The sequence below is a fragment of the Perognathus longimembris genome, chromosome 1, assembly GCF_023159225.1.
Source record: "Perognathus longimembris pacificus isolate PPM17 chromosome 1, ASM2315922v1, whole genome shotgun sequence".
NCBI lineage: Eukaryota > Metazoa > Chordata > Mammalia > Rodentia > Heteromyidae > Perognathus > Perognathus longimembris.
The window spans coordinates 34,649,489-34,677,316 of NC_063161.1; the positions used below are offsets into that span (position 1 = coordinate 34,649,489).

Consider the following 27,828-nt stretch of genomic DNA (forward strand, 5'->3'; position numbering starts at 1 on the left):
AACAGACCTTGTATCTTTTGGAGATTTACCACATCCACATCCCTATTTTTATGTTTCATTTATGAGAAATCTGCCCTTTGTTTTCCAAGTCAAATTATACAAATAACACAGACATAAAAGTAAGTCAAATAAATGCTCAGGAAAGGAAAGTGATGTTAAGACTAGATCCCTCTTTCGGTATAAGCCCTACTGACTGGTAAGTTGACACATGGCAGGTCTCTCCATGGTCAACCTAGTTAATCAGTCAAGCAAGGTAAGCTCTATACCAAGGCTGGTGATTAGAGATAGAGTTTGTTCAAGGTTGTGTTTCATTTACAACTAATATGAAAAGGAGCCAAGAAAAGGAAGCTCAAAGTATAATGTGAACCCCTTCCCCTATCAGAATATATTTTTTCTAAAAATGAATTCTCCAGAAAAAAATTCTCCAGAAAAATTCTTACAAAGGACACATCGTTAATAAGACAAGTCAGAGATAACTCCATGTTGCCTCTCACTCACACCTTTCTTGAACAGGAAGCATTTAAGCAGTTATAGTTATTTCTCACCTATATTTCAGCCATGGTTTTTTTGCAAGGCAAAAGACAGACGGATAATTGCATGATTGCACTACAAAACAAGCAGCTGATGTGGAGCAGGACTCAGAAATGGAAACCTTGTCAGTTAATGTTAGTGAATCAGCACATGAAACAAATTGTTCACTTTTTGCTCAGTCCATTAGCTTCAAGGATGAAAGGAATTGCTCTCTCCCAACTCATCATATTCCAATTTCCCATTTTCACTTAGCACTTCCTTTTCCAGCTCAACAAATAAAATACGTTTGTATTCTGCATTTAATTTGTTCCCTCTGACTAGGACTTCATTTTCGTCAGAGGTAGCCTTAAAGAAGTGCTCTCTAACACCGAGCCTTGGGAACATAGTATCTCTCACATAGATGGCATTGTTTGGGCCTTGCTTTGATTTTCCTTTTTTTCTTAAATTTAACTTTTTTTTAAGTAATACATACATTAGCAAGATAGAGAAGTTTCACTATGGTATTTCCACATGATGTGTGAATGCACTGTGAATGAGTTCAACATGTTCCCATTCCTCTGCTGGGCCTTTTTTTAGTAGAGATGGTTCAATGGGTAAAATATCTTCAGCCCTCATGTTCAGTTCAGCACTTATTAAATGGCTCAGAGCCAATTTTCCACAGTTTGAGGGGACATTTACATCTACTTATCTAACCTATAGTCATGGGCTACATAATGACATTTCAATCAATTACAGACTCCATACCTAGCAGTGTTCCAAGAGATTATACTGCTATCCTATCACCTAACAATGAAGTCCTATCACCTAACAATGAAGTCACTGTAACGTCATAGCATAATGCATTCCTCCCCTGTCTGTGGTAAGAGTGGTGTAGACAAACCTAAGCCTGTGAGATAGAAATAGAGCAAATGTAGTGATATATAGTAATTACTTGGTAATTACTCTGCTATGCTTCTGATTTATGTATCTAGTAAACTATACTTATAGCATTCTTTGAGTGTGCTCTTACTCATTTAAAAAAGCTTACTGTGAAACAATATATCACATTGTAGGCAGCAGCTTCATACATGTATCTACCACATTTCTGGTTGCATTAAGAGGCCCCACAGAGTTAATGGCCCTCACCATCTAGGCTGTGTGAGTGCACTCCACAAGGTTCATGCAATAGCAAAATTCCCCCAACAAAGCATCTCTCAAAAGGGGCCTCATTATTAAGGAACCAATGATTAAACATATTTTTCATTTGCATAAAAATTCTGCCAGCACAAAATATGTTCCTTCCTATTTTTACAGAAACTAAACTGAGTCTCAGAAAGTACTAATAAATCTACAATTATACCCTAACAAAGAAAGCAAAACAAGACAGAATTTGTACCTCTGTTTATCTGATTACATAGCCCATATTCTCTCTACTATACTCCAGGAAAGAGTTATTCAGTCATAATAAAAACCATATCCTCCCAAGAGCTACAGTGGAAAACTGGGACATGGAATGTCTTAATCTAGTTATCTAAGTTGTCTTTCAGGGTAATTTAGATTTAACCCTGATATTCATGTTCAATAGGAAAAATCCGTGACCTGCAGACTGAATCATAATTGTCATCTAAAACTCAATTGCACATTTTTGTTGAGTAATTTTGCTATACTTCACTGGAAGAAGTTTCACCATTCCTGAAGTTAGAGAAGAATAAACCAATAGGACTCCCATATTTCTATGGTACAGGCTAAACCCAAAGGACACCAATAGTATAGATGTTGTCATTTCCAGCAGAGGGAAAATTTGGAAAATGCTAATCTAAAATGTCCTGCCTTGCCTGTTGTGATTTTTATCCTGGGTGTTAGCACATTTTTTAAGCCAGTGACAGCAGCCAGCAGGAAAATAAGTACAGGAGAAAAGAGATTTGAAAGCTTGAAGTATATGTAGCTACAGGTGTGACAAAACCTGCCAACTTAACAATGTCTTTAAACCCTCTCTCTACCTTTTACCTTGGTTTTATATTTTCTATATGGATGCTTATATAAGATTTGAACTCACATTCCACCATCTTATACTTCCAGACGAAAGCAGTACATCTCTTTCTCAACAGTCCCTGAAAAGTCCTGAGCTTAAACCTAACAGGTCCAACTCAGAGTGTGGATATCATTAAACCAGTCCTTGTAGGCATGAGGGATAGAATGTATCATTGACCAAACTTTGGTCAGAAGCCCACCTCTAGAACAAAGTGTGGGCTGGGAGTTCGGCCTAGTGGTAGAGTGCTTACCTAGCATGCATGAAGCCCTGGGTTCAATTCCTCAGTACCACATACACAGAAAAGGGCCGGAAGTGGAGCTGTGGCTCAAATGGTAAAATGCTAGCCTTGAGCAAAAAAAGCTCAAGAACAATGCTCAGGCCCTGAGTTCAAGCCCCAGGACTGGAAAAAATAAAATAGAACCAAGAGGTGGTATCAGTCTCAACCAAGGAATGGACTAGGAGTTGAGCATGGGATTCACAAAAGCAAAAACTGGGGTGTAGTTATACAATAAAGAAAGAATAAGTGGTGGGTATGAGTGAATAACAGGTGGCAGTTATAAGCAGAGCAATGACCACTCCAAAATACGTATTTCCAACATGTAAAAAAACGGCCTCCACCCAAGCAAAGGCCTATAGAAGTGGTGGGGAATTTTCTGTTTCCAGGCAAAAGCTCAGGAGGCAGTTCAGTCTAGCAATTAGCTGTCAGCTGATCACCAATTCAAATGTCCTGGAGTGGGCTGTGCGGATGATCTGTACTTGCAGTAATCATTTGGCTGGGTGAATCAAATTATGCTTTCCAATGCCACTTCAAATCGGGATTGCTATGTGTGCACTCATTTTCAGCAGTTAAGTATCACCGTGTAAGTTATTTTCTTTTATATTGACTCTATGTGGGTAAAGGAGAGGGGAGGATTTAGGCTTCTTTTAAGTTGTGCCCAACCAGAAAGACCAAAAAGTCTTAGAGATTTGTGAGAAGACTAATTAGGATCCATTCTCCTTTAATGGCTAGGCTTTCACATTGAAATGGATAGGGGAACATGTTCTGCCCTTGCAAGGTAGAAATTTTTCTTCCAAGTCGCTATCTGATGTGCGAGCCTCATTCTTTCATAATGCCATGTGCTGTGATCAATCAGATGTAATGATCAAAAGGAAGTTTGCCTCAATCAATCCCGATAAACAAATAACTGCAATAGTGGCAAACCTAATGTGTTCCTCACTTCAAATTCACTTGCCAATAATTGGCCTCATTAACGTCTGTGAAGTTAGCTGTTCACTAAAATTGGGCAAGCTGTACATTAGATGTGTTCAGTGGTTTGCAAACCTTTGGGAATAATAGACCTACTGAATCAGCATCTTGCTACTTCTATGGAAATGAAAAGGCCAAAAAGTAAGGAAACTGCAAGGGATCTAGAAGAAATGAAGGGGGGAGGGGAAAGGGAACCTAATTCCTAGCAACCTATTCCTTCATGGAATAAATATTCCCTTTCTCAAGGTAAATATTAAAAATGAGGGCTAGCTTTGTATCATTTTTTAAATGTGACATTGACAGAAAATGAACTTGATTTCTTCATGTCATATAGCTTTCAAATTATCCTGCCCACATCTGTTAGATGTCATTTTGTTGTTCAGTTATAAACACTGTATCCAGACTGGATTATGAGAACGTTGTTTGTAGGCACCATAGACACAGACGCCCTTGGATTGAACATCAGGCTCAATGCAATCTTCCCAAAGAGGGAAATACACTTCCAGCTGCTGTACCAGAGCCATCCTACTTAGAAAGAGGAAAAAAATCACAGCAAGAGAGCCTTTTCTGGGGTACCTAAAATACACACTTAGGGAGACAGGAGGCAGTGAGAAGAGTGGAAATCAACTTAACTAATTCACTTACATTTATATGTCCTATTCATGTAGAAATGGCCAGAGTGAACAGCAAATAAAGCTGGTTAGTTTGCCTGGAAATGAAGGATGTTTTAATTGTCCTAAATTATCCTAAATATCAGCAACACCAACATTCACCAATAATGCCCCATTTGCCACTTCTTCTTTGTCGCTGTCCCTAACATCTGTGAGTCAAAAGAAAAAAAAATGCCTTTGCTTTCCAGTCTAGTTTTTCTTGCTTGCCAGGGAAAAATTAACATCATGTTGTTTTGTCAAGGCTTTAAATGTTTATGGAAGATGGATCATCTCATTGGATGACTGCTTTTCCAGACAAATGAGAATCAAGCCAGATCTGTTTTTTCCGCTTTTCCCCCATCCCAGTCTTTCATGTGGTACTTCTCATCCGTCCACTTAATTTATGGGGTTTTAATTACAAATTTTAATAATGCCCACTGTGATCCAGAAAGATAATGGTCTATGTGTGTACACACATGCATGTACACATGCACATGCAAGTCCTGTGGCTTAAACTCAGAGTCTGGATGCTATACCAAAGCTTTTTTGCTTTTTTTGCTCAAGACTAGCACTCTACCACTTGAGTCATGGCTCCACTTTTGGCTTTTTGGTAGCCTATTGGAGATAAGAGTGTCATAGACTTTACTACCCAGATCTCAGCCTAGTGAGTAGCTAGGAGTATAGGCATGAGCCACAGGTGCCAGCCAGGTTTTGTGGATTCTTGATACTGCAATGGCCTTTACTTGGCCTTACTGCTTAGACTGGTATCAGCACACCCACTCTCTTACCTCCTCAGAATCGAGTTTGACACAGAAGCTTTCAACATACTCTTAAAAATGTCAGACCTTGGTACTCAGATGAGATACAGTGACAGCAGACGTACAACCACAGGAAGGGAATATAAGAGAAACAAAAAAAGGTATGGTTTCACATGGTATGTTGAAAATAATTTCAACAATGATATAACACTTATTTCCATAATGTGGAGTTCATTTCACTTAGCATCATCTTATGTGTTCATAAGGGTATATCTATTGGGCTATTGTGACCTTCTGCTATGACTAACCTAAACATGTACTAATCATTCCCTATGAGGGAGACCATAGAGTCCATGTTTCTTTGAGTCTGGCTCACTTCACTTACTATAATTTTTTCCAAGTCCTTACATTTCCAAATGGGGCGGTGTCATTGTTTCTGATAGAGGCATAGAATTCCATTGTGTATATGTACCACATTTTCCTGATCCACTGGTCCACTAAGGGGCATCTAGGTTGGCTCCATATTTTAGCAGTGACAAATTGTGCTGCGATGAACATTGTTGTTCTGGTGGCTTTAGTGTGTTCTTGCTTGTAATCTTTTGGGTAGATGCCCAAGAGTAGGGCTGCTAGGTCATAGGGGAGCTCTATATTTAGCCCTCTGAGGAACCTCCATATCATTTTCCAGAGTGGCTGAACAAGTTTATACTCCCACCAACAATGTAGTAGGGTTCCTTTTTGGTCACATCCCTCCAACATTTCTTATTGTTAGTTTTCCTGATAATGGATGTTCTTACTGGGGTGAGGTGTAAATTCAATGTTGTTTTGATTTGCATTTCTTTTATGGCCAGTCTATCACTGTATCTCATCTGAGTACCCTGGATACTGTCTATATGTGTATTAGAGCTAGGGAAGGGAAAGGGAATATCAAAATTGAGAGACAACAGATAAAAAGACAAATGATTCCAAAAGCAATACTTACAAAACCATTTAGTGTAGACAAACTGTACAACTCATGGGGGGGAGAGGGAGAAGGGGAGGGAGGAGGCAGGGGAAAAATGAGGGAGGAGGTAACAAGTCGAACAAGAAATGTACTCAGTGCCTTACATATGAAACTGTAACCCCTCTGTACTTCACTTTGACAATAAAAGGAAAAAAAGTCAGACCTTGTCACTTCCTCCTTACGTCTCTACTGAGACTAATCCCTGTATTTATTATTTTCATGTAAATTATATGGCAAGAAGGGGGATTTCATTGTTACAGCTCTGTACATGTTAATAGTGTATTCCAATCAATTTCACCCTCTTCGCACTGCATTTAAGGTATTCCTGACTACTCTGCAATCCTAGACTATGTTGCTCTGGCTCCCAGGCTACCCTCACATCACTCCATCCCAGTCTACTGGAGTTTTATGGCCTTTGGTCTTCCTGTTCTCGTTCCCAGCAATATTCTTCCCATGGCCCTTTCATACGTGGCTGCTTCTTACACCACTTGTCTTGGTCAAATACTACCTGCTCAGAAAGGCCTTCCTGGCCACCTACTGCACCCTCCCTCCTCTCCAATTGTTATTAATCAAGTCATCCTGACCATTTTCTTCAATATCATGTGGGTGTTTTACCTGTATCAGTACTTGTGCTTTACCTGTATCAATATTATGTAGGTGTTTTACCTGGATAAATTCAAAAGGAGCATAAACGTCCTCTGTCATATTACATCCTCAGGGTCTGAAATCCTGTCTGTTATGTTCTAAGTCACTGAAAGAATGCTTATAATGTGCCAAGTCACATTATAAAGAATCACTAGAGCATCTTACAGAACAGGTTTATTTTGAATATGCAAATCTAATATTAGAAGAAGCAGTATCACACTGTTAATTCCTTTCACTCTTCCCAGAACATAGCAATCTGCACCAAAATAATTTTCTAAATAAGAGAATATCATTAGAAATTGAGGAAGTGAAAGAGAGAGGAAGGAGAAAGGAAGGATGGAAGGGAGGGGGGATGAGGGAGGGAGAGAAAGGGAGGGTCACTGAAAGAGACAAAGAGAGAGAGAAGGAAGGAAGGAAGGAAGGAAGGAAGGAAGGAAGGAAGGAAGGAAGGAAGGAAGGAAGGAAGGAAGGAAGAGGGAGGGAGGGAGGGAGGGAGGAAGGGAGGGAGGGAGGGAGGGAGGGAGGGAGGGAGGGAGGGAGGGAGGGAAAAAAGAGAAGAAGAGAAGAGAAAAGGAACGAAAGGAAAGGAAAAGAAAAGAAAGAAAAACTGAGACATACCAGAAAGCTCTAGGCTGCTTTCTTTTCATTATAAGACAAGGTTCATGAGAGTAAGCATCAGTGCTTGATTCTTTAGAAGTTGAAAATTAGATCAAATGAATTGGAGGACAACTACATCTTGTGTTAATGTTTTCCTCTTCGAATGAAGAAAATGAGATGATGTGAGCCATGACTCCATTTGGAAATGAAACTTTGTTTTTCTATTTGCTTAGATGTTAAAGTATATTGTTTTTCATTTTAGACTTTCCATGTTGGTAAATGTTGCAATACTTTATGTTATTAGGCTCAGGCCCATTTACTATTGTGAAAGCAAGACAAGCATAGATACACTGTCCCTGTAATGCATAATTTCTAAATTACACAGTAAATGAGACTTAGCCAGAAGCCTAAGTCTTACTACCCTTACCATTACTGTGTTTGTAAACATAAATAAACTTAGGTCAAAATTCCTCACTCTTAAAAGGTATGATTCATATATAATGTATTATGTTCTTATTATGTCAAATAAACTAACCATTCAAATCGTTCCTACATGGGAAACTTGACCCTAAACCAGACAAAAATGCTCCAGAAACAAATCTGGGTTAATCAAGTTTTGTATCATCAGAAAAGCATGAAGCATAAGAACAGTGATTTTGGAACTCAATTGATTTATAATGAGCTGATTATAGAAGTTAGTCACAAAGCCAAAATAAAGTAACAAGTGTCTTTGAATTTATAACTGTCCTTGGATCTATTTAATTTCACTTTAAGTCATCAGGCACCATTGAAACAAATGTATGCCCTGAGCAGGTAGCAGATATGACAAGAAGCTGGCTGTGAGCATTTTGTAGTACTACTTCCATTCAAGGACTTGTTCTGCCAACACTTTTCCTATGATGGCTATTAAATTTTATAGGATTTTTTCCCACCATTGGCTATAATGGCATTTGCACGTTAAATGCTTGCAACAAATGAAACGGTGATTCCATTGTTTCACAGGGTGAAAACCATGGCTACAGCTGTTTCAAATGGAGAACAAATCTGAAAAGATTCAAGTCATTCCTCTCCTTGCATGTTATCTATATAGGCTCTGTGGGAAAGCTTATTTACATTGCAGCTCTTCTATTTTTGAAACAAGACAGCGTTTCACACATGTAAGAACACTGCAGATTCCACAAAAAGCCAAGCAGGTGACACCTCAAATGTTATTTTTGTCAAGGGGTTTTGTTTACAATTAAACATAATTCTCCTGCAAGTCTATTTAACTAAGAGGTTACCCCTTCATAGAACTACAAGAGAAAAGCTTGATGGCTACATTATGGTTGCTTGTTGTCCTTTATTCATGAGAAAGAATATGACAGAATTCTCTGGGACTGTATCTAAGGCAACACTGACTTATGGAAACAATAAGAAAGCCAGATACTTTGGGTTTCTTGGCCAGTTTTCTCCTCCAAGAAAATTTAGCAACTTGCCCTGAAAATTTGGAATTATTCTTTATATGAATAATTCTGGATTATTATTTTTAAGTAAATACCAACTAAAGATCATCTAGATGTTGCAAAGCAAAAAATAAGAAGTCATACAGTCATATATTTTACTATTTCTACAAAATTTGTAAAAATAACTCCTTGATCATCCTAGATCCTTTTAATTGGGTTCAGTTTGCTCATTATTTTCTCTACTCATCATAATTTTCCAAGACACCATCCTCTTCACCTAGCAGAGCAATTAAATATTAGGACTTTCACATTCTGTCCACCAAATGTCTTCTCAAGAATTCTGTTGTTCTGAGAATGCTTCAGAAAAGGAAGAGGCTCTTCAGTTACGATAACTATTATTTGAACCTCTGAATGGGTATTCATTTCAATTTGACCTTTCCCTGTTAGGTGTTTGAGCTTTTAAAAAAAAAAATATTTCTGCTGCATATATTTAGACCAAAGATTTCTAACACATAATCATATAAAATGATGCTTATCGAAATGAACTACAAGATATGGAAACCAGAGGTTTTTTATTATTATTGCAGTGTTTGCAGTTGTTTCTTTTCTTAAATTTCTTTTATTTGGTTTATATTCCTTTGTCATTATATTTTATTTCTGTACCCTTTGTTGTATATGCAAATTTATCTGATTTGGCGAGGGGGAGGGGAAGCACAGGATAAAGGGTAAACCAATTCAGCAGTGATTTTTTTTTTTTTTTTTTTTGGCCAGTCCTGGGCCTTGGACTCAGGGCCTGAGCACTGTCCCTGGCTTCTTCCTGCTCAAGGCTAGCACTCTGCCACTTGAGCCACAGCGCCGCTTCTGGCCATTTTCTGTATATGTGGTGCTGGGGAATCGAACGTAGGGCCTCGTGTATCCGAGGTAGGCACTCTTGCCACTAGGCTATATCCCCAGCCCCTCAGCAGTGATTCTAACTAGACACTATGTTGGAAATGAACTTTACAACTTGTGGGGGTCGGGCGGGGGTTTGAAGGGGAAAACTGGTAGAAAATGAGGGAGGAGGTGACTGTTCAAGAAGAAATGTACTTACTACCTGACTTATATAATTGTATTGCCTCTGTATATCACCCTTAAAATAAAATTTAAGTCAAAATAAGAATACTGACTAGCTTAAATTTAAGCATAATTTCTTTTTAATAATATCCTTGAAAATTGGCTGGGTAAATATTTAAATATTGCAATTTTACTTTTCTCCTTTGTACCTTACTAGGGATTGTACCTAGGGCTTTGTGTATGCTAGACAAACTCTCTTTCACTTGAGACTTGAGAGTCTATTTATATTTTGTTTCTGAGATAAGGTCATACTAACTTTTCCAGGACTGGCCTCAATTCACAATCCTCCTGCTCCACCTCCCAAGTAGCAGGGATTACAGGTGTATGTCACCATGCTCAGCTAGGAAGTGGTAACTTAAATCATTTTGTTATCTTTTTTTTTTTTCTATTTCTTCCCATCTAGTAGCTTATACTGCCTACCAAAATCACAATCAGGGGGCCAGTAGTCATGCTTGGTGAAGAAACCAGAAGATGAAATTCATTCTTTTGTTCAGATTTTTATTTGTTCACTTGACCACTTGATTTCATTTCTTATGGCAAAAAGCACCCAAAATTCATGGAAGATCACATATTATTTGTCCCAAGTTGCTCAAACTTTGAGAAAGTAGACAACCTCCCACAGATCTGGCCTGGTTTAGAGCTGTGAGGGAAACAATATGTACACTATATAGATAACCCTTAATTGCAAACCATTTTCTGTTTAGTGAGCATGGTTAGTTTTAATAGGCATTAGTTTCCATTCTGTGGTAACATAGAAACACACACATGCAACAAGCTGAACTCAGCAATCCAAAAGACAATAATCTATGAATGTTGGCATGTAACTAACTGTGCTACCTTGGGCACATCATTTAACTCCTGTTTCACACAATTTCCACATCTTTGAAATAAAAGGTGATTTTACAGCCCTATAGCCAGAGAAACAGGTCAAACAACCAAGAGGATAATTCACTTTATTTCAGCATGAAATTCATAGTCCCAAGATTTATACCCCACTGTTCAGTCTCTGCTAATATTCTTTCAGGAAGTATTATCTTGCAGAAAACTTGAGGAAGCTTATCATAATTCTATTTCTACCAGGTCGATGCAACCTATATATCCTGTTTGTTAAAGTCTGCTTTTCTTGAATTGAATAAATACTCAAACTAAGTATCATTCCAACCACCATGTTAAATGACTTTTGCAATCGAATACTGAGTCTTTTGTTATTTTCCCACAACTCTGAGTTTATCTGCAATAATGCTGCACAAACACTGTTACTATTGAAAATAGAAACTGCTTCTCTGCTACTTGCAATTTATCTAACGAACACCCAGGAAAGCTCAGGGCCCAGGAAGGAAAAGTTGTAATCTAGAATTATAAGAAGATGATGTGTTACCAATTTTAAAGATGCAGTTTGCCTAAGGATAACAAGAAGGAATGTCAAATCTACTAGAACATTTAAACATACTATACTCTCCACAAGTGGTTATCTGACACTGGATTCCTTGGAGGGTTGCAAGTTACAAGTAGACGTAAATATACAGAATTGCATGCTGACAAGCCAAGCCATCACACAGAAAATCATTGGTGTTATTGACATTGACTGAACTGATGCTAAGTTCCCTCCCTTCCTCACCCCCCCACAAAGATTATAATGGCAACAATAAGGATTCTAGGCATCAAATCCCCAGATAATGGTTCATTTTGTTTAAGGCATCACACACTGTGTTCAAATCACTGCGGAGGTCCTGCACCACGTTTTCAATACTTCTGGTGTCCTTCAGAATTTCAATACTCTGTGTGTACGGATTGAAGTACACTGAGAAAGGACGAGTGATTGACTTTGCAAAGTTTCTGTAGAACAAACAGAAAATAGACAGATGGTCAGCCCCCATGGATATAAGAGATAGAAAGGAGGAGAGAACAGGGCTAGAAACAAATGAAACGTTTATTTTTCTAGAGCTGGAAGAGAAGGAAGTTTACCTCATCTTTTCTTTGGCTTCTTCAAAACTTTCTGAGACGAAATAGACTTCCTGGAAGGTGGTGATAAGACATTCCTGCAAGCACGTTGTCTTTGGGTCAAAGGCTTTCACACAGGCCTTGTCAGAGAGAGCATGCTGAAAAACACACCACAAACCCATTCAACTCCATGTCTCTTCCAGTGTGTCATGACATCACATCCCTACAATGCATTTGATAGCTCAGTAATCCTGCAGAGCTAGGAAATACAGAATTCCCCTGTGTGTAGGATAAATTGGGTGTTAGAAGGAATTTTGTTTGCTTGCTTGCTTGTTTTCCTTTGGAAAGTCTCAAGTGCCAAAGCAGAGATGGAGGGGAATGAGATTAAGGTTTTGTTTTCTTTATTATCAGGAAAATTCATGCTGAAGGACAGTTCCCAGCTACACCCCAACAGAAATGGAGTTTTAAATCTATGCTGTGAATAGTAGCAGGTACAACATAAATATGCTCCTAAATTTGTTGCTATAAGCAATGTACTGAAATTTCACTTAAATGGCAGAAGTAATAATTACCTGCGTGGAGAGGTAATTGGGACTCTGACTAAACTATTTGTGGACTCACTGTGAGACATTTTGAGGCCAAGCACTGTGTATCAACACAGCCTGGAGTGGGCCTGGATAGCTGAAGATGCTTACAAAGCATTCATTTCACTTCCATGAAGTTCAGCAGAGCAATATGCAGCAGATAAATATTGCAGGTTGAGGGAGAAAGAAGAACAAATATTAAAGTTATATGAATGCCCCAAGCAGGCATTAGGAAAATGAGAATGATGGTGTCATTGCTCTTTAAACCATTGTTAGCTTCCTTCAGCTCTCCACTGGAACAGCAAAGAGCCATGAAGGACTGTATCCTCAAGATAAATTCTGTGATGTCCAAAGTCAATGGTCATCTCTACCATGTGCCACCTAATCAGAAATGTGCATTAGAAAAGTACCCATGGTGAGAATTTCTCCTTTAGAACCTACTCTTTCTTTTATTTTATTTTTTTTGCCAGTCCTGGGACTTGGGCTCAGGGCCTGAGCACTATCCCTGGCTTCTTTTTGCTCAAGGCTAGCACTCTACCACTTGAGCCACAGTGCCACTTCTGGCTTTTTCTATATATGTGGTACTGAGGAACCGAACCCAGGGCTTCAGGCATACTAGGCAAACATTCTACTAAGCCATATTCCCAGCCCTAGCATCTATTCTTAATTTAAGGGGGAATTTTTGTTGGGGAAAGAGAAAAGGAGCAGCAGCACCTGCCTTAACTAAGAGGTAGGAAAGCACAGCTGCCTGCAGTCTAGGTGTTGCTGCTTTCCAACTACATAACCGTGGTAGGTCATAACCATGGTAGATCATTTAACCTTCCAGAGCCTCTCCTTCCTCAACTCTGAGAAGAGTTTGAATGATCCTAATGACAGTCTCTAATGCAGCCTCTGGATTCTACCAAGAGCAATCTACTGCCATCTTAATCTAACAACTAAGATTTCCTAGAAGGAAAAATCTGGAAATCCTTTCCTGATCAATATTCTTGGTGCATTACCCCCCAGACATTTCAAAATGCATGCAGTGATATACCATCCTCTGTGAAGATGGCAGTGGTCCCCTAAGTTTGAAAATGACACTGCAAACCAACACTGACATGGAAGCCATGGGGCATGGGGCCTCTACCCTGTGTGTGATTTGCTTTCCTGCAAAGTTCCATTGTCTAGATCAATGCATATATGAATCACAGCATACAGAGAGCTTCTCAGAGTGAACTCATTTTTTTTTAGCACACAGAACAACTTCATTATAAAACAGAAGGTCACTACACCTACAAGTGCGTTTGTGCTACATTCAATACAGTGCAGTGAACATCGGGGGATTGGGGTTCCATACAGACCGATAATTCTGTCTACCCTTTAAAAATAACTTCACAGTTTCAAAAGAAAATGCCTTTTGATGAGAGCTGTTGTTCCCCAGCAAACAATTGGCCTCCTACTGACTTGCAGTGGTTATCAGAATGCGAAGTGGCCTTTCTTTGCACCCACACACTATGGTTGCATTTAACTGGAGTGTGTTGCTTGAATGGTCCATTCTTCCAGCAGTACACAAGGAAGGGTGCAGGCTACTCCGCGTCCTCTGTCTTCTGCTCTTCCATCCCTGCATCGGGCACAGGCAGAGTGGTAGCAACACAGGCCATAAAAACATTAAAGCCATGACTTCCCTCGAACATGCCTGCAGAACCACAGTTGACACTCGCTCAAAGATAAGCATGGAAAGGAAGTAGAACTCTCCCGGTCAGGTCTCCAGTGCTTCTACAGGGGATGAACAACCTGAATGGCTACGGTGTGTGTGGTAGGTGCCTCCAGTATATGTGTGTAATCCAAAAGACTAAAACCAAGGTAGGTCCAGGAAAACATATCACAAGACAATTCCACTGCTTATCCAGATGGCCACATTTTAGCAAGGAAAGGCATCCAAATAGATCAAGAAAAGGCCCAGAAGACCAAATTTCTTGTCTTCGATTTCAGCAAAAACCAGTGGATTCACATGTACTTTGATCACTAGGCAATATAGATCATACTTGCCTGCGCAACATTTAAGTGAAATATTGGAAGTTGACTAAGTGCTCAAAAATGCCATTTACTCCAAGAAGCCTAATATATTTGCTATGATGGCTGACAGGGACCTCTGCACATGCAGAGTAGATCAGTGTACTCCTTGACTGGTAACGAATATGAAGATAACTGAACCCACAATAGGCTGGGAAGTAACAAAAGCCGGGAGTAGAGCTCTCTGACCACATGCTCTCTTTTGGTGGTGACTACCAGGAGTATCTGTGCCACCTAGGAGCTCTCTATCTCTGAATACCATCCTGTGGCTCAGCAGCTATAAAATGGTGATATTGTCTCCCTTGGCTCCAAAGCCCATTGCCCAATAGATAGTTTGCTTCATGCATCCTTGAGGAAGCAGCTATTATGCCTTCTCCTCTAGGTTCTAAGTGGGTTCTTTGTCAAGATTGGGCCAAATTTCATGATGTCCCTGGGGAGACTCTGAGGTAAATCATTCCTGAAATGTTACACATCTGAAATCCTGAAGTCTGCAAGAACTGGTCCAACTTCATGCAGAGAGAGGCTTTCTAATGCTGACAGAGTCTGGCTTGACCGTAGTTTATTCTCACATTAATACAAAAGAAAGGGGGCTTGGAATATGGCCTAGTGGCAAGAGTGCTTGCCTCGTATGCATGAAGCCCTGGGTTCGATTCCCCAGCACCACATATATAGAAAATGGCCAGAAGTGGTGCTGTGGCTCAAGTGGAGAGTGCTAGCCTTGAGTTAAAAAAAAAAAATTAAAGAAGCCAGGGACCTGCAGGGCCCAGGACTGGCAAAAAAAAAAAAAAAAAGTCAACAACAACAACAAAAAAAATCAGAAATACAAAAGAAAGGCAATGCTGAAAGAAGCCTCCTTGTGTCTGAACCTTCCAGAAGGAGTCTTTCGGATTTACCTAGAGTACTAAAGACAAGGGCATAGGAGGAAAAAGGACAGACCCGAATTCTCCGTATGTCTCCTTTGAGATCTAGATCTATGATTCCAAATGAGTGCAACTACCTCAGCTTAGGGGATAGTTTCCTCCTAGATCAACTGAAAATGTTGACCTACACAAATTCTAAGGCTATTCCTGCAACACAATTTTAACAGTACTTATAAACAGACAGCCCTCACAGTCCCACCCTCTCCAACCTCTTCAGACAATGCACATTGACCATGACAGCCTTTCCCACTGGGTCTGGGGGTGGCCTTGCCACCCTTCACCACACAGGCCACTAGCAATTAACTGGTTTTAGCAGACAAATTAAGACTTCATTGCTCTTCCAGCCTATTAAGATATAAACATCTGTTTACAGCATCAACAAAATCTTCCCAGAACTCAAAATGGTTAGCATATAAGAGGGTAGAATGTAAATTAAGATAAAGAATTAAGATGCAAATATGACTCCATCCCTTTCTACCTAGATGACTTTGGTCAACTTCCTTTGTGCTATAAACCTAGTCTAGTATTTATCTGGAGAAAAGGAATGGTACCTACAGACCAGTTCAGAACTAAAGGAAGAAGCATGCAGAAATGCCTAGCATAAAAAGTACTCAACAGAGTTACTGATTATTACTAATTCCATCCAGTACCTATGTGTACAGCCATATATTTCACTCTGTAGGAAGTTCCTCTCCCCCAAGGCTTTAGAAGCTATGGAGGAAGAAGTTGGCCTCAGTTTCAATCTTCTAAGTCCTAGACTCCAATAGTAACTGCCCCAGTTCATTAGCTTGAAATCTTGCTCCCAGACTCCCTATTCTTTTTTTGCCATGACACTGAGTTATTATCTCAACTACTCTGGATATAAACCTTGTGATCCTCACTCTCTAAATCAGGAATGGTTAACATTGAGAAAAAAACTACTCAGGTGTGAAGTCAGGTTTACAGGGAATTTGGGCCCTAGATTCTGAATAAGAATTTGCAAACACTCCTAGACATACACCATAATCATCTTCTCCCACATCAGAACAAGTACATCATTTATATATACATACTTCTGTGTATGTGTATGTATTTTTTTAACCTCCTTTAAATACTGTTCCTGATAACTGGGCACAACATGCCATATGCAGCCCTATTGCCCAATTAGGCGATGATGCAGCACACTTAAATTTTTTAACCAGTGATGCTATTGCTTTATCAGTTTGTGTAAGATGCATGAGTGAGGAAACAGTCTCCCTCTGCAAGCAATTCCTGCCTAGAGGTCAAAGGCACAGCTTGGGACTTTCCAGGTCTCCGTCCTCAGGAATTTGCCCAGTTATTACTAACAGTGCCCAATTCATGAAAGAAACATGAAGACAGAGGAAGGCATGATCTGATCTGATCGAGATAAAAGGGTAGAAGCTCAGCAGACATGAGTCCTAGCTCTAGCAAGCCACTGACCTACCGCATGGCCTCGGAAAAACCTCCAGGTCCCTCAAGGCTCTTCTCAACAGACTGGCAGTAATTCTGACCACCTCCCACAGATGTCGGAAATGGTAGTAAATACAAGTAATCATGATAAGTAGAAAGCTGTTCTGAGAATACAGATTTATAGCTAAATAAAGACAAGACAATAAATTCAATATACAAGGACATTCTAAAAGCAAAACCCAGAAATAATCATTAAACTGGTTTAATCCATGAGCCTTGTCAAAACCTGAAAAGCAAAGCAGATATACATATATAAATATATAAAATATTCTAATCCTATGGAGTGGGTAGGTGCTGAGACCACTTATAAAAGTCTCTTCTCTGCTCTGAAGGAAATAAACAAAAACTAGACTTTATTCTTTACCATGAGGAAAAAGAAGTAGAAACTGCCTTTTACTTTTGTGATGGATTAAATTTTTAGATAAGGCTCACAATTCATTGATTAGCCATCATTTCCTTGCCACCTAATGTGAACAAACTTCATTGTTGTTTCTCCAGGAGAATTGGATTCAACACAGATCCATATCAATCCCTTCTTAGAGCTTTCCTATTGCATGTTCTATGAAATTCTGGGCCATTAATTTCATATCTGTTAAGTAAAATAAATGAATAAGCAAGTGAACAATAAATGAAAAAATGATGGCATTATATAATTAGATCAACTCTAGGACAGAGAGGAGAAAGAGTGTATAATGAAAGACACATGCTAGACTGTGGGTAAATGGCAATCAATTATCCTATTTTCAACCCACTTTTCAAAGTCAGTTTTCCAGGTGACTTCACTCAAAATTAATTGCTCTCCAGAGCAGTGGAAAAGTCCCACCCTAATACATTTTTGGAGTTACTGCTAGACTATAGAACAGAATGGTTTGGTTTTTTTTTTTTTTAATTAACTGGGATCTTCATTTGGACTGCAATAAGAACAGCAAAGGTATTTTACTACAAAACGTAACTGCATTCAAAACTGTAAAGATGCTTACACAGAATTACAATAATGCTACTAATAAATCCATCCTTACATTTAATCTAAGACAGTGGCTCCTTCACTCAAAAATGTATTCTAGGGCCGGGAATATGGCCTAGTGGCAAGAGTGCTTGCCTCGTATACATGAAGCCCTGAGTTTGATTCCCCAGAACCACATATATAGAAAACAGCCAGAAGTGACACTGTGGCTCAAGTGGCAGAGTGCTAGCCTTGAGCAAAGAGAAGTCCGGGACAGTGCTCAGGCCCTGAGTCCAAGGCCCAGGACTGGCACACACACCAAAAAAAAAGGTATTCTAAGTTGATGTGAGAGGGCCTGGATACTTACAGGAGCAGGACAAGGCAGGGGTGGGCCAAAGAAGCTAATGATCTGCATTCTCTGTGAATAGTCAATTTCTGAATTGTAAAAATGCTCCAAAGTAGCCATCATAAGGATGCTGGAGTGTTGAAATTTGAGAATGGAAGAATGCTAATGACTGGAGGTGATGGACCAGAACAAGAGGATGCACACAGGACAATGCCCTTCGGTGTATATATTTCTAGCTGATTTCCATTTCTACACGATTCTGTCCACACCAGTAAGAACAAAAGCAACAGTTTCACCCCAGTGCCACTTACATATGCCTCATTAACCAAACCAGAAGACCCTGTCAAAAGTTGGGGGCCATGAGAAAGGTTTGTTTCTTTTGTTTCTGGTATAATGCATAAACTATCTGAAGGGAATGTAAAATAGATGTAGCCCAGGAGATACATCACGCTCTAACTCTTTTTGTTGGGGAACTCAAGAATAAAGAGAGAATACAGTCTTGTGGGGCAGTGCCTTCATCTATTGCTGTGAGTTCTAGCCATTTGCACTAAGATTACTTGCAAATAGATTTAGTGTTGAGGATTTAATTTGAATAAAACTTACATCACATTAGCCTCTCTCCCAGCCATGCTCAGCCTCATAGAGCCCCCTAAATGAGCCAGGCTGTGACAATAGTCCATGTACTATGTACTCCACTGTCCACTAACTGTTCAGTTCATCCTGTCCTTCCTAATCGCTCCCTTCCATCCCTTAAGAATCAGCATGAAGCCAGGTAGGTAATCCTAGCTACTCAGGAGGCTGCGATCTGAGCATCACAGTTCAGAGGCAGCCCAGGCAGAAAAGTCTGCGAGACTCTTATCTCATCAGAAACCTCAGGAATGGCCTGCTTATGTGCCTAACATATTTCTGTCACTTTTTCATTATCTGATTATTTCTCACAGTAGTCTTCAAATTCTGGTCAAGGATCACAGACAGTATCTCATAGTAATTAAGAGCTCTGGTTCTAGGGCTTGGAGGGCCTACATTTGGGCTCTGTTCCAATACATTTCAACTGTGTAACTTAAGGAGGTACCTTAATGTCTTTATGCCTCCCTCGGTTTTCTCATCTGTGACAATGATATCACGTATAACACTAAGTAAGTTGTTAAGAGGATTAAGTGGGTTAATATGTCTAACACACTAAAATACGAAAATCTATTTAAGTATTTGTTAAAGCTGTTGTGTTACTTTCTCATATTCTTATTCTTCATAATTATCATTTGCCTTTTTTGTCTCTGGTATCTGGCATAGTACAATGCATAATGTAAGTGCGCAAATAAAGTTTTGAGGAATTCGCTTTTAACTAATGGAGTTATAAAATGAGCAGACTCAATAAAACTACAATGAAATCTCTCCTTTTGAGAATATAAACAAGCACAAAGATCCAAAAACTATAGAGTTTCCAATTGTATTAAGGATAATAATGCTCAAATTTTTTAAAAACTATAATAGTCCATATTTCTGTCTTCAGGCTAAATAGTCAAAGAAAGGTTATATGACTTCATTTTGTGCTAAATTTATCAAAACCGGCTTTCTCACATCTGGTCTTTCCCATTTGCTACACTTTGACTATGTTCCTTCCAAAACTCAGGTACTACCCGTGTGATGATATAAAGCCATGAGGCCTTTGAAGCCATAATTAGACCATGAAGAGTCCTGTCCTGAGAACTGGATTAAGTGTCTTCAGAGAAGGACTTGAGCCTCCATCTCCTGCCCTGTGAAGACACATGTAACTTTTCTGGAACATCCATCTGAACCCTCACTACTAGACAACTGACCATGCCTTCCTTGCCTCCAGAACTATGAGAAAATAAATTTCTATTCTTGCTAAATTACGCAGTGAGTATGATTCTGGTATAGAAGCATAAGGACTAAGATACATATCATCTACAACATTAGCTGTAGTTAAATCCAGTTATGGAGTTGAGAATGTAATATGTTCCTATTTGTCTGAGAGTTTTTTTAATCCTGAATGAATATTAAGTGTTATAAAATGCTTTTGTTTTACATTTAAAAACAGTTTCTTTTTCCCCCAGTGGTATATATATAGCAATTAATGACCAAGATCCACTCTGATCATAAATTGATATGTTGAGTTGAAAGTCTCTGTACAACTATTTTAAAATAATTTTAATTAAATTTAAAAATTAAAACTACCAGAATGCCCCAAATCTCACCATTTCTGAATAGACTATCAATTGGCTATATTTTAAGGCAAAAAAATGACTTTGATTCATCACTAATACATACTATATACTTCTATGACAAGTTATTTTTTAATTGCATATATCCACAAGTGTTGTAATGCACACTAATATGGAAGAAACTGAAACATCCCCAAACTCCCTTTTGTGAAATAGATAGCAGGATAGTACACAGGAGCCCTGGAGGTGGCAGAAATCAGAGTCACAAAGCCACTTGACCAGTGAGTTTCCACCCATGGGATTGCCACTAGCTCACTGCCCATTTTTCAACAATAAATGTAGGCCGGCCATTTGTTACCCAACATCGAGCATGCACTTGTCACTCCCATTGATCTGTGCACATGGCTGCTCATCTATTTGAGTCACACCACAAGCCCAGAAAGGCATGACCCATTTTCAGAAGTGCAAAAAGTTAGGTCAGCACCCATATCTGAGGTGCCAAGTCCTCTCTATTAAATATTTATGGCGTATCTGTAAGCAGAAATGCTCAGACAAACAAATCAATATTTCCTATGACCTTGAACCAGTTTGCTTGAGAAGGATATTTTCATTCACAGCTTCATACCTTTAATTCTCCAATCGAGGAAAGTAGGCCTGCCCCATACGCCCGCAGTTGACCTTCTTGCTTGCAAAGGCCAAATTCAATTGTGAAGAAATAACACTGAAAAAAAGATGGACACATATTCAGTGAAGTGGTCAGAAAATTCTTCACTAGAATAAAATGGCACCCAGAATAAAATGTTACACAGTCCATAATTTGCATAGTTTTTAACATTATCAATTTTTATATGAATGGAAACCATTACTGAAAGCTCCTCTCTTAATAAACCTTCCCTTAAGTTTAAAATGCATGGAAAAAATGCAGATTACTAAGAGTTTGGGATTTGGATTGGTTGGCTGCTTTTTTGTTTTTGTTTTTTGTGGGTGTTTTTTTTTGAAATGTTGTTTGGTGGATTTTTTAGACAGGGTCTTGCAGTGTAGCCCAGGCTAGCCTCAAATGCTCAATCCTCTTGCCTCAACTACCTGATTGTTGGGATTATAGATATGTATCATGCCCACAATACTACTAAGAGTTACATGAGGTCAAACCATATCTACTGCAGTGATTTAAAAGACACACACACACACACACACACACACACACACACACGGATTTAAAAGTCAGCGAGCAGACACTAGTGGCTCAAACCTGTAATCCTAGCTACTCAGCAGGCTGAGATCTGAGGATCGAGGTTCGAAACCAGCCCAGGCAGAAAAGTCCATGATACTTTTATCTGATATAAACTACTCAGAACAATCCAGAAGCAGTGCTGTGGCTCAAGTGGTAGTGCACTTGAGCAAAAAGAGGACCTGGGACAGTGCGCAGGCCCTGAGGACCAGCAAAAAAAAAAAAGATCAGTAAGTATATCATAGTGGTAACATCGTAAGAATATGCTATTGTACCTATCAAATTATGGTTCTATGACAAATGTGGGCATATGATGTAGAATCCTTTCATCTCCAGCTGGTTCTTTAAATGTGTTTATTCATTGAACAAACATTTGTTAAGTAACTACTCTGTGTCAATCCATGGCAAAGAGGTATGGTAATGAAAAAAGAGACTGCTGTGTATAGTGGATCTGGCCTGTAATCCTAGCTATTTTGGAGACTGAAATAAGATGATCAGACTTCAAGACAAGTTCCAGGCAAAAGTGTGAGACTTTAATCTAAAAAATGTGGGGGATAGGGGAGCCAGGCACCAATGGCTTATGCCTCTAATCCAAGCTATTCAGGAGGCTGAGATCTGAGGATCAAGGTTCAAAGCCAGCCTGGGCAGAAAAGTCCCTGTGAGACTCTTATCTCCAATTAACCACTCAAAAACACAAGTGGCCCCATGGCTCAAAGTAGTAGAGTGCTACCTTTGAGCAAAAGAGCTCAAGGACACTGCCCAAGCCTTGAGTTCAAGCTCCACAACCAACAAAAAGACCGAAAAAAAAAAATAGGGCACTAAGAGAAGTTCAAGCAGTAGGTGATGGTAAATGAGGACCTGAGTTCAAAACTACTGAAGAAGAAAAAAACGAAAAGGGGGAAGAGATAAAGAAATCTAGTATATACCTGCCAAACTATCAGAACAACAATTTTAGAAAATATTTTAGCAAAATCCTAAAGCTATATCTATGTATGTACATGTATATGCATGTGTGGATTTGTGTATGTATGTATATTGGCCCACGTTTAATGGGCTTCAACTAATGCAAGTTTCCCAGGATTCTAAAATCTACTTCCATTGGACTTACAAAATGAGCCTAGACAGACCAAGAAATCTTTGCACGACCAACAAAACCCACAATGCTGCTGAGAGGGGCTGAAATCACACTATTTCTACTCTGAGAGAAAAGTGAGAAGCTGACAATGCGCAATAAAGACTGCATGGAATTAACACTGTCCTGCCTCGCAATGGTGGAGCCGCAAAGGTGTTGAAGAAAGAGGAGAATTTAACCACTCCTGAAAAGGAGTCAAAAATAATTATTATTTCTAGCCCATGACAGTTTGTTCTGGTTTTTTTTTTTAATTTGTCAGGTAAGACATCCCTTAGTTCCAGAGGGTTTTATTTATTTTTAATGTGAGGGTGACCTCTGAAATAGAGTGGCCCAGCACTGGGCTAGACCCAAAGGACTGGTCATTTCCAGGTCATAGAGTTCATTTAACCTTCACAGGCAAAACGTCCTTACCTGAGTGTTTCCCAAAGAAGCCAAAATGACAGCCCACCCTACCCACCTCACCCAGGGCTCCTCCTCCCTCTGCCATACTAACTCTTCCTTTTTCAGCACACCACTTTCTGGCACAGTCTGCAGTGTCCCTCTGTGTGTTACATACTGTTTATCCAATGTCTCCCCAGCGATGAGCTCCAGGACAACAGATCATTCCTCTCTCTCCCTCTGCACTTCAACTTCTTTCCCTAAGTTAGCACTTAGTGACATTTTAGGCACACGATTCTCCTCACTGGGAAGTAGTCGCGTGTGTTGTATGGTGTCTGGCAGCATCCCTGATGCTTCCCTTTACATGCTGGCAGTGTCTCCAGCTGTTTTAATAACCAAATATCTCCAGACATTGCCAAATGGGAGACAATACTGCCCAAAGTTGAGAGCAAAGGATTTATAATAAGAATGCCTACAACATAATAAGAGCCCAATAAATATTTTGTGGTCAAGTGAAAGTGAAGGAATAAATAAATGAGTCATTCTTGTGTGTGTCTAGAGAATTGAAGAAAAGAAACGCATCCAGGTCCCTAATTTTCAATGTAAAGCCTGCTTCTACTTAGTAACCACTCACTGTCTGGGCTTTAATGTTCCTGACAGTGACACATATCCATTCACTCACACATCCATCACACAGACATTGTTGAGCAAGTACTATATGCCAGACTCTGCTTTAGATGCTAAGGATAAACAATGAACAAGGCCATGAAGTCCCTAATCCTATGAAAGAAGTGCATGCTATCTGGGTGAGACAGACAACAATCAATGGACAGGAAAGTTTCAAGTAGAATATGCTCTATAGGTAATAAAGCCATGTAGTATATCAGCTATTAAGAGGGCATGACTGTTTGAGGAAAAAATAGAGGAGTCCTCTCTGAAGAAGGGGTAGTTAAACTACAGTCTGAAAACCAGGTATGGTGATTCATGCCCATAATCCTAGCACTCTGGGGGCTGAGGCAGGAGGATTGAGAGTTCAAGACCAGTCTAAAATACATGTAAGTTCAAGGCCAGCCTAGGCTACACAGTGAGATTCCATGACAAATTTATTTTAGTTAGCTAGAAAAGCTACAATCTGCTTTTTTAAAAAATTAGTAGATTGAGAAATGAAAACGATAAGTGTGCAAAGATCTAAGGAAAGAGTGTCCTGAAGTAAAAATCAATTTGCATTTCCAAAGGCAGCAGAAAGTCATTGGGCAGCTTTTAGGTAGGAGAAAAGCATAGTCAAGCTTTGCTTTTAAATGATAGCATGGCTCTGTGAAGACTATGTTGTGAAGTCAAGAGAGTCCAGGTAGAAGGAAATGCCAGGTGAAAGACAAGAGTACCACAGTAATAGATATATGAATTGGGCCAGGGATGTCAGTCTCCCAGAGAAAAAACAAGATAAAAAATGCAAATATATGTTGAAAGATTAAATCTGCCCTCCAAAGCCTTTTGCACCATTCCAGGCACAATAAAGAGTTAAATAGTCACAATACAAAAGCCCACCTAGAATTTGAACTCTTCATCTTTACCAAAAGAAAAACTCAAGTATGAGAAGATAAAATGATTCACTCAAGACCAGTCAAAAAGAGGACACATGAGAGATCTAGAAGCTCCATCTTTTAATCAGCTCAGTATGCACATCTGTCATATTTTAAAGTTTCTAGATTGAAAAAAAAAAAACAGTAGGGCTGGGAATGTGGCCTAATAGTAGAGTGCTTGTTTAGCATACATGAAGCCCTGGGTTTGATTCCTCAGCACCTCATATACAGGAAAAGCCAGAAGTGGCGCTGTGGCTCAGAGGTAGAGTGCTAGCCTTGAGCAAAAAGAAGCCAGGGACAGTGCCCAGGTCCTGATTCCAAGCCCCAGGACTGGCAAAAATTAATTAATCAATTAATTAAAATACAGTAGATGAACTACTTCCCTTTATAATCAAATATCAGAGAAATAAAAACCTAAGGTCAGAGAAAACTAGAATCATGTGACATCATTTTAGTACACATTTGGCTGTTTTTCCTAATTTATATTACATTTATAGCACATGGTGGGACAGCCTTGGAAACAACATGGAATATGAAAGAATTCATGGGGAAAGGGTTTCCATATCAAAAAGCCTCCAAAATACATATATAAATCCAGATGCAGGAGCAATTAGGTCAGCTATTAAGTACATTTTTTCATTTTCCTTATGCTACTGCATACATAATTCGTGGTCCATCACAGTCATGATCCAAATCAAAACAGGTATAGAAGACCTTTGAGAAAATGGGCTGTGTGATTCACATGATCTTCACATGGATTTGGGGTGCCATCTTCTTGTACAACAGTAATGAAAGGGGTCTGATGAAAGACTCAAAACTAAACCTATCATCCAGTATGTCTTTAGTTAACATGGTTGTAGAATCAGAACTGTCTCTGAGGGAAGAGTCACTCTGCCTCTTCCTGCTCTTAGCTCAGCAGGCTCTGTCCTTTTACCTCATCTGGGAGTCCTTCCAGCAACTCTGACCTTCTACAGCTCCATCTGCTGTTTCCCTGTCTTCCTTTCCCTTTGGTTTCCTGCCTTTGTCAACCAAGGAGGACCCCTAGATGCTGCCTCTGTGGCCTGCTGGCCCTCTGAGAATTAGACCTTTTGCTTTAGACAATTTTCCATTTGCAGCTCTGCATGTGGCTGACAGATGAGACCTGGTAAATTGCACCTGAAACTCAAATACTGGCAAAATTTGAATTATAGACTTGCTCGAGGTAATCTCCTTTCTGTTTTGAATATTGGTGGAGACCTCAATTAGAACCCTAATTGGAGGGAGAGAAACAACCACACATTTCTTTTGCCTGGTGATAGATGCAAAACCAGCTTAGAGCTGAACTGACTGAGCCCCTCAAGACCCTTCAGAATGCAGGGCTAATGAATTGCTTCTTGAAAATTTAAGAAAATATATTTTCCTCATAGAACACTCTAGATGTACATCTATAATATATTCCCTAGAGATTTTTCAAAACAAATATGTTACTTATTACCAAAAACAACAAATAAATAAGAATTGGGGGAAAAAAATATCCCAAGCCTCATAAAAACAACACACCTGCAAAAGAGAATTGCTGATTCTTGGCTGCTACTGTCTCTTAAAGATAAACAAATGCTAACATTAACATCTCCCAATTGAAGGGTAACTTTCATCAACACTGATGTTCTGAATTTCAAGTTTTATATGCCACTAATAATATATAATTATTTATAAATATTTTATTTGAACATAATTACATATGATTATTAACTGAAAACCAAAACAAGAATGATAGATGAGACCTCTTCCTTAGAAGAAAAGCAGAGTTATTTACAAGCCTGAATGACAGTAAAATTCAAACTGCTGCCGGAAAATGAGATAGGTCACCCAATGCTGCCATCTTCAGATCATGACTGGTACTACAGCATTTTGAAAAGACCAGTTCTGGCCTAACCAGATGGGCAATGATGAAAATTTGAGGGAACAAAATTCCATAGACATGAAATCACACCTACAAATTATGTCTCACTTGGTAATACAAATTCATTTCATGAAACATTTTTATATGTTTGGTTTTAGATCCCTGAATGTCCTTGAAGATCTTGCTAAGGTCACATACTCCAAAGAAAAAGACATCAGCTGGTCACTGATTGCTCACATCTGTACTCCTAGCTACTCAGGAGGCTGACATCTGAGGATCATGATTCAAAAACAGCCCATCCAGGAAAGGCCATGAGATTCCTATCTTCAATAAACTACTCATAAAAAGAAAAAGAAAAAAAAAAAACAGAAGTCACACTGTGGCCCAACTGGTAGAGCATAGCCTCACGAAAAAGGATCTCAGGGACAGCACCTAGATCCTGAGCTCAAGCCCCAGTATCAACACCAAAAAAAAGATATAAAGATATACAGGTTTGAGGATTTAGCTCAGTGGAAGAGCACTTGCTAGTCAAGTGCAAAGCCCTGAGTTCGGTCCTTACCTATGAAGAAAAAAAAAAGGCATCCAACTTTGTCACAGAACACTTGATAGTATTAAATTTTAGTCTTCCAGTTTCCATATACTCTGTTTATGAGAGCCATTTTGTATTAATAAATTGGATTGAAATGGTACATACAAACTTCCAAACTGAGAATCCTACTTCATATGCTATCTATCATAAATTGATTTTATATATCTCACTTAATCATGTATAGTAGTAGAATATATTTAATCATATATATACATATATATATATATATATATATATATCTGAACCGAGAATCACATTTTCAAACACCTAAGCACACAGGCAGAAAGCAAGAAGTCAGAAAAATGGAGCTTAAGAGAACCCTGACTAAAGCATGTTAACAAAATAAGAAATGATATGCTAAGTTGGATCATGTTGCTTAGAAGAGTATCCCTCTTGTTTCCTATCTGGATGGGTGGATGGATGGATGGATGGATAGACAGACAGACAGACAGACAGACAGACAGACAGACAGATAGATAGATAGATAGATAGATAGATAGATAGATAGATAGATAGATAGATAGATGTAGAGATAACTAAATATTTCCATACTTGAAGTTATCATTAAACAACAGAATCAAAATGGCCCTACACCATCTATAGAAAA

At 39.1% G+C, this 27,828-nt stretch overlaps 1 protein-coding gene across 2 annotated transcripts in view; it reads right to left on the minus strand.

The window, feature by feature from the left end:
* Window positions 1-11,648: 11,648 nt before the first annotated feature.
* The window catches only part of Tph2 (tryptophan hydroxylase 2), a 91,249-nt gene continuing 75,069 nt past the window's right edge, over window positions 11,649-27,828 (minus strand). For both annotated transcript variants that reach the window (XM_048349793.1, XM_048349792.1), the window contains exons 9-11: window positions 21,058-21,153; window positions 11,959-12,092; window positions 11,649-11,829 (exon numbers count right to left, since the gene is read on the minus strand). In XM_048349793.1, coding sequence (XP_048205750.1) covers window positions 11,655-11,829; window positions 11,959-12,092; window positions 21,058-21,153 — 405 coding nt within the window. In that variant the 3' untranslated portion in view covers window positions 11,649-11,654. The remainder of the gene's footprint in view (window positions 11,830-11,958; window positions 12,093-21,057; window positions 21,154-27,828) is intronic.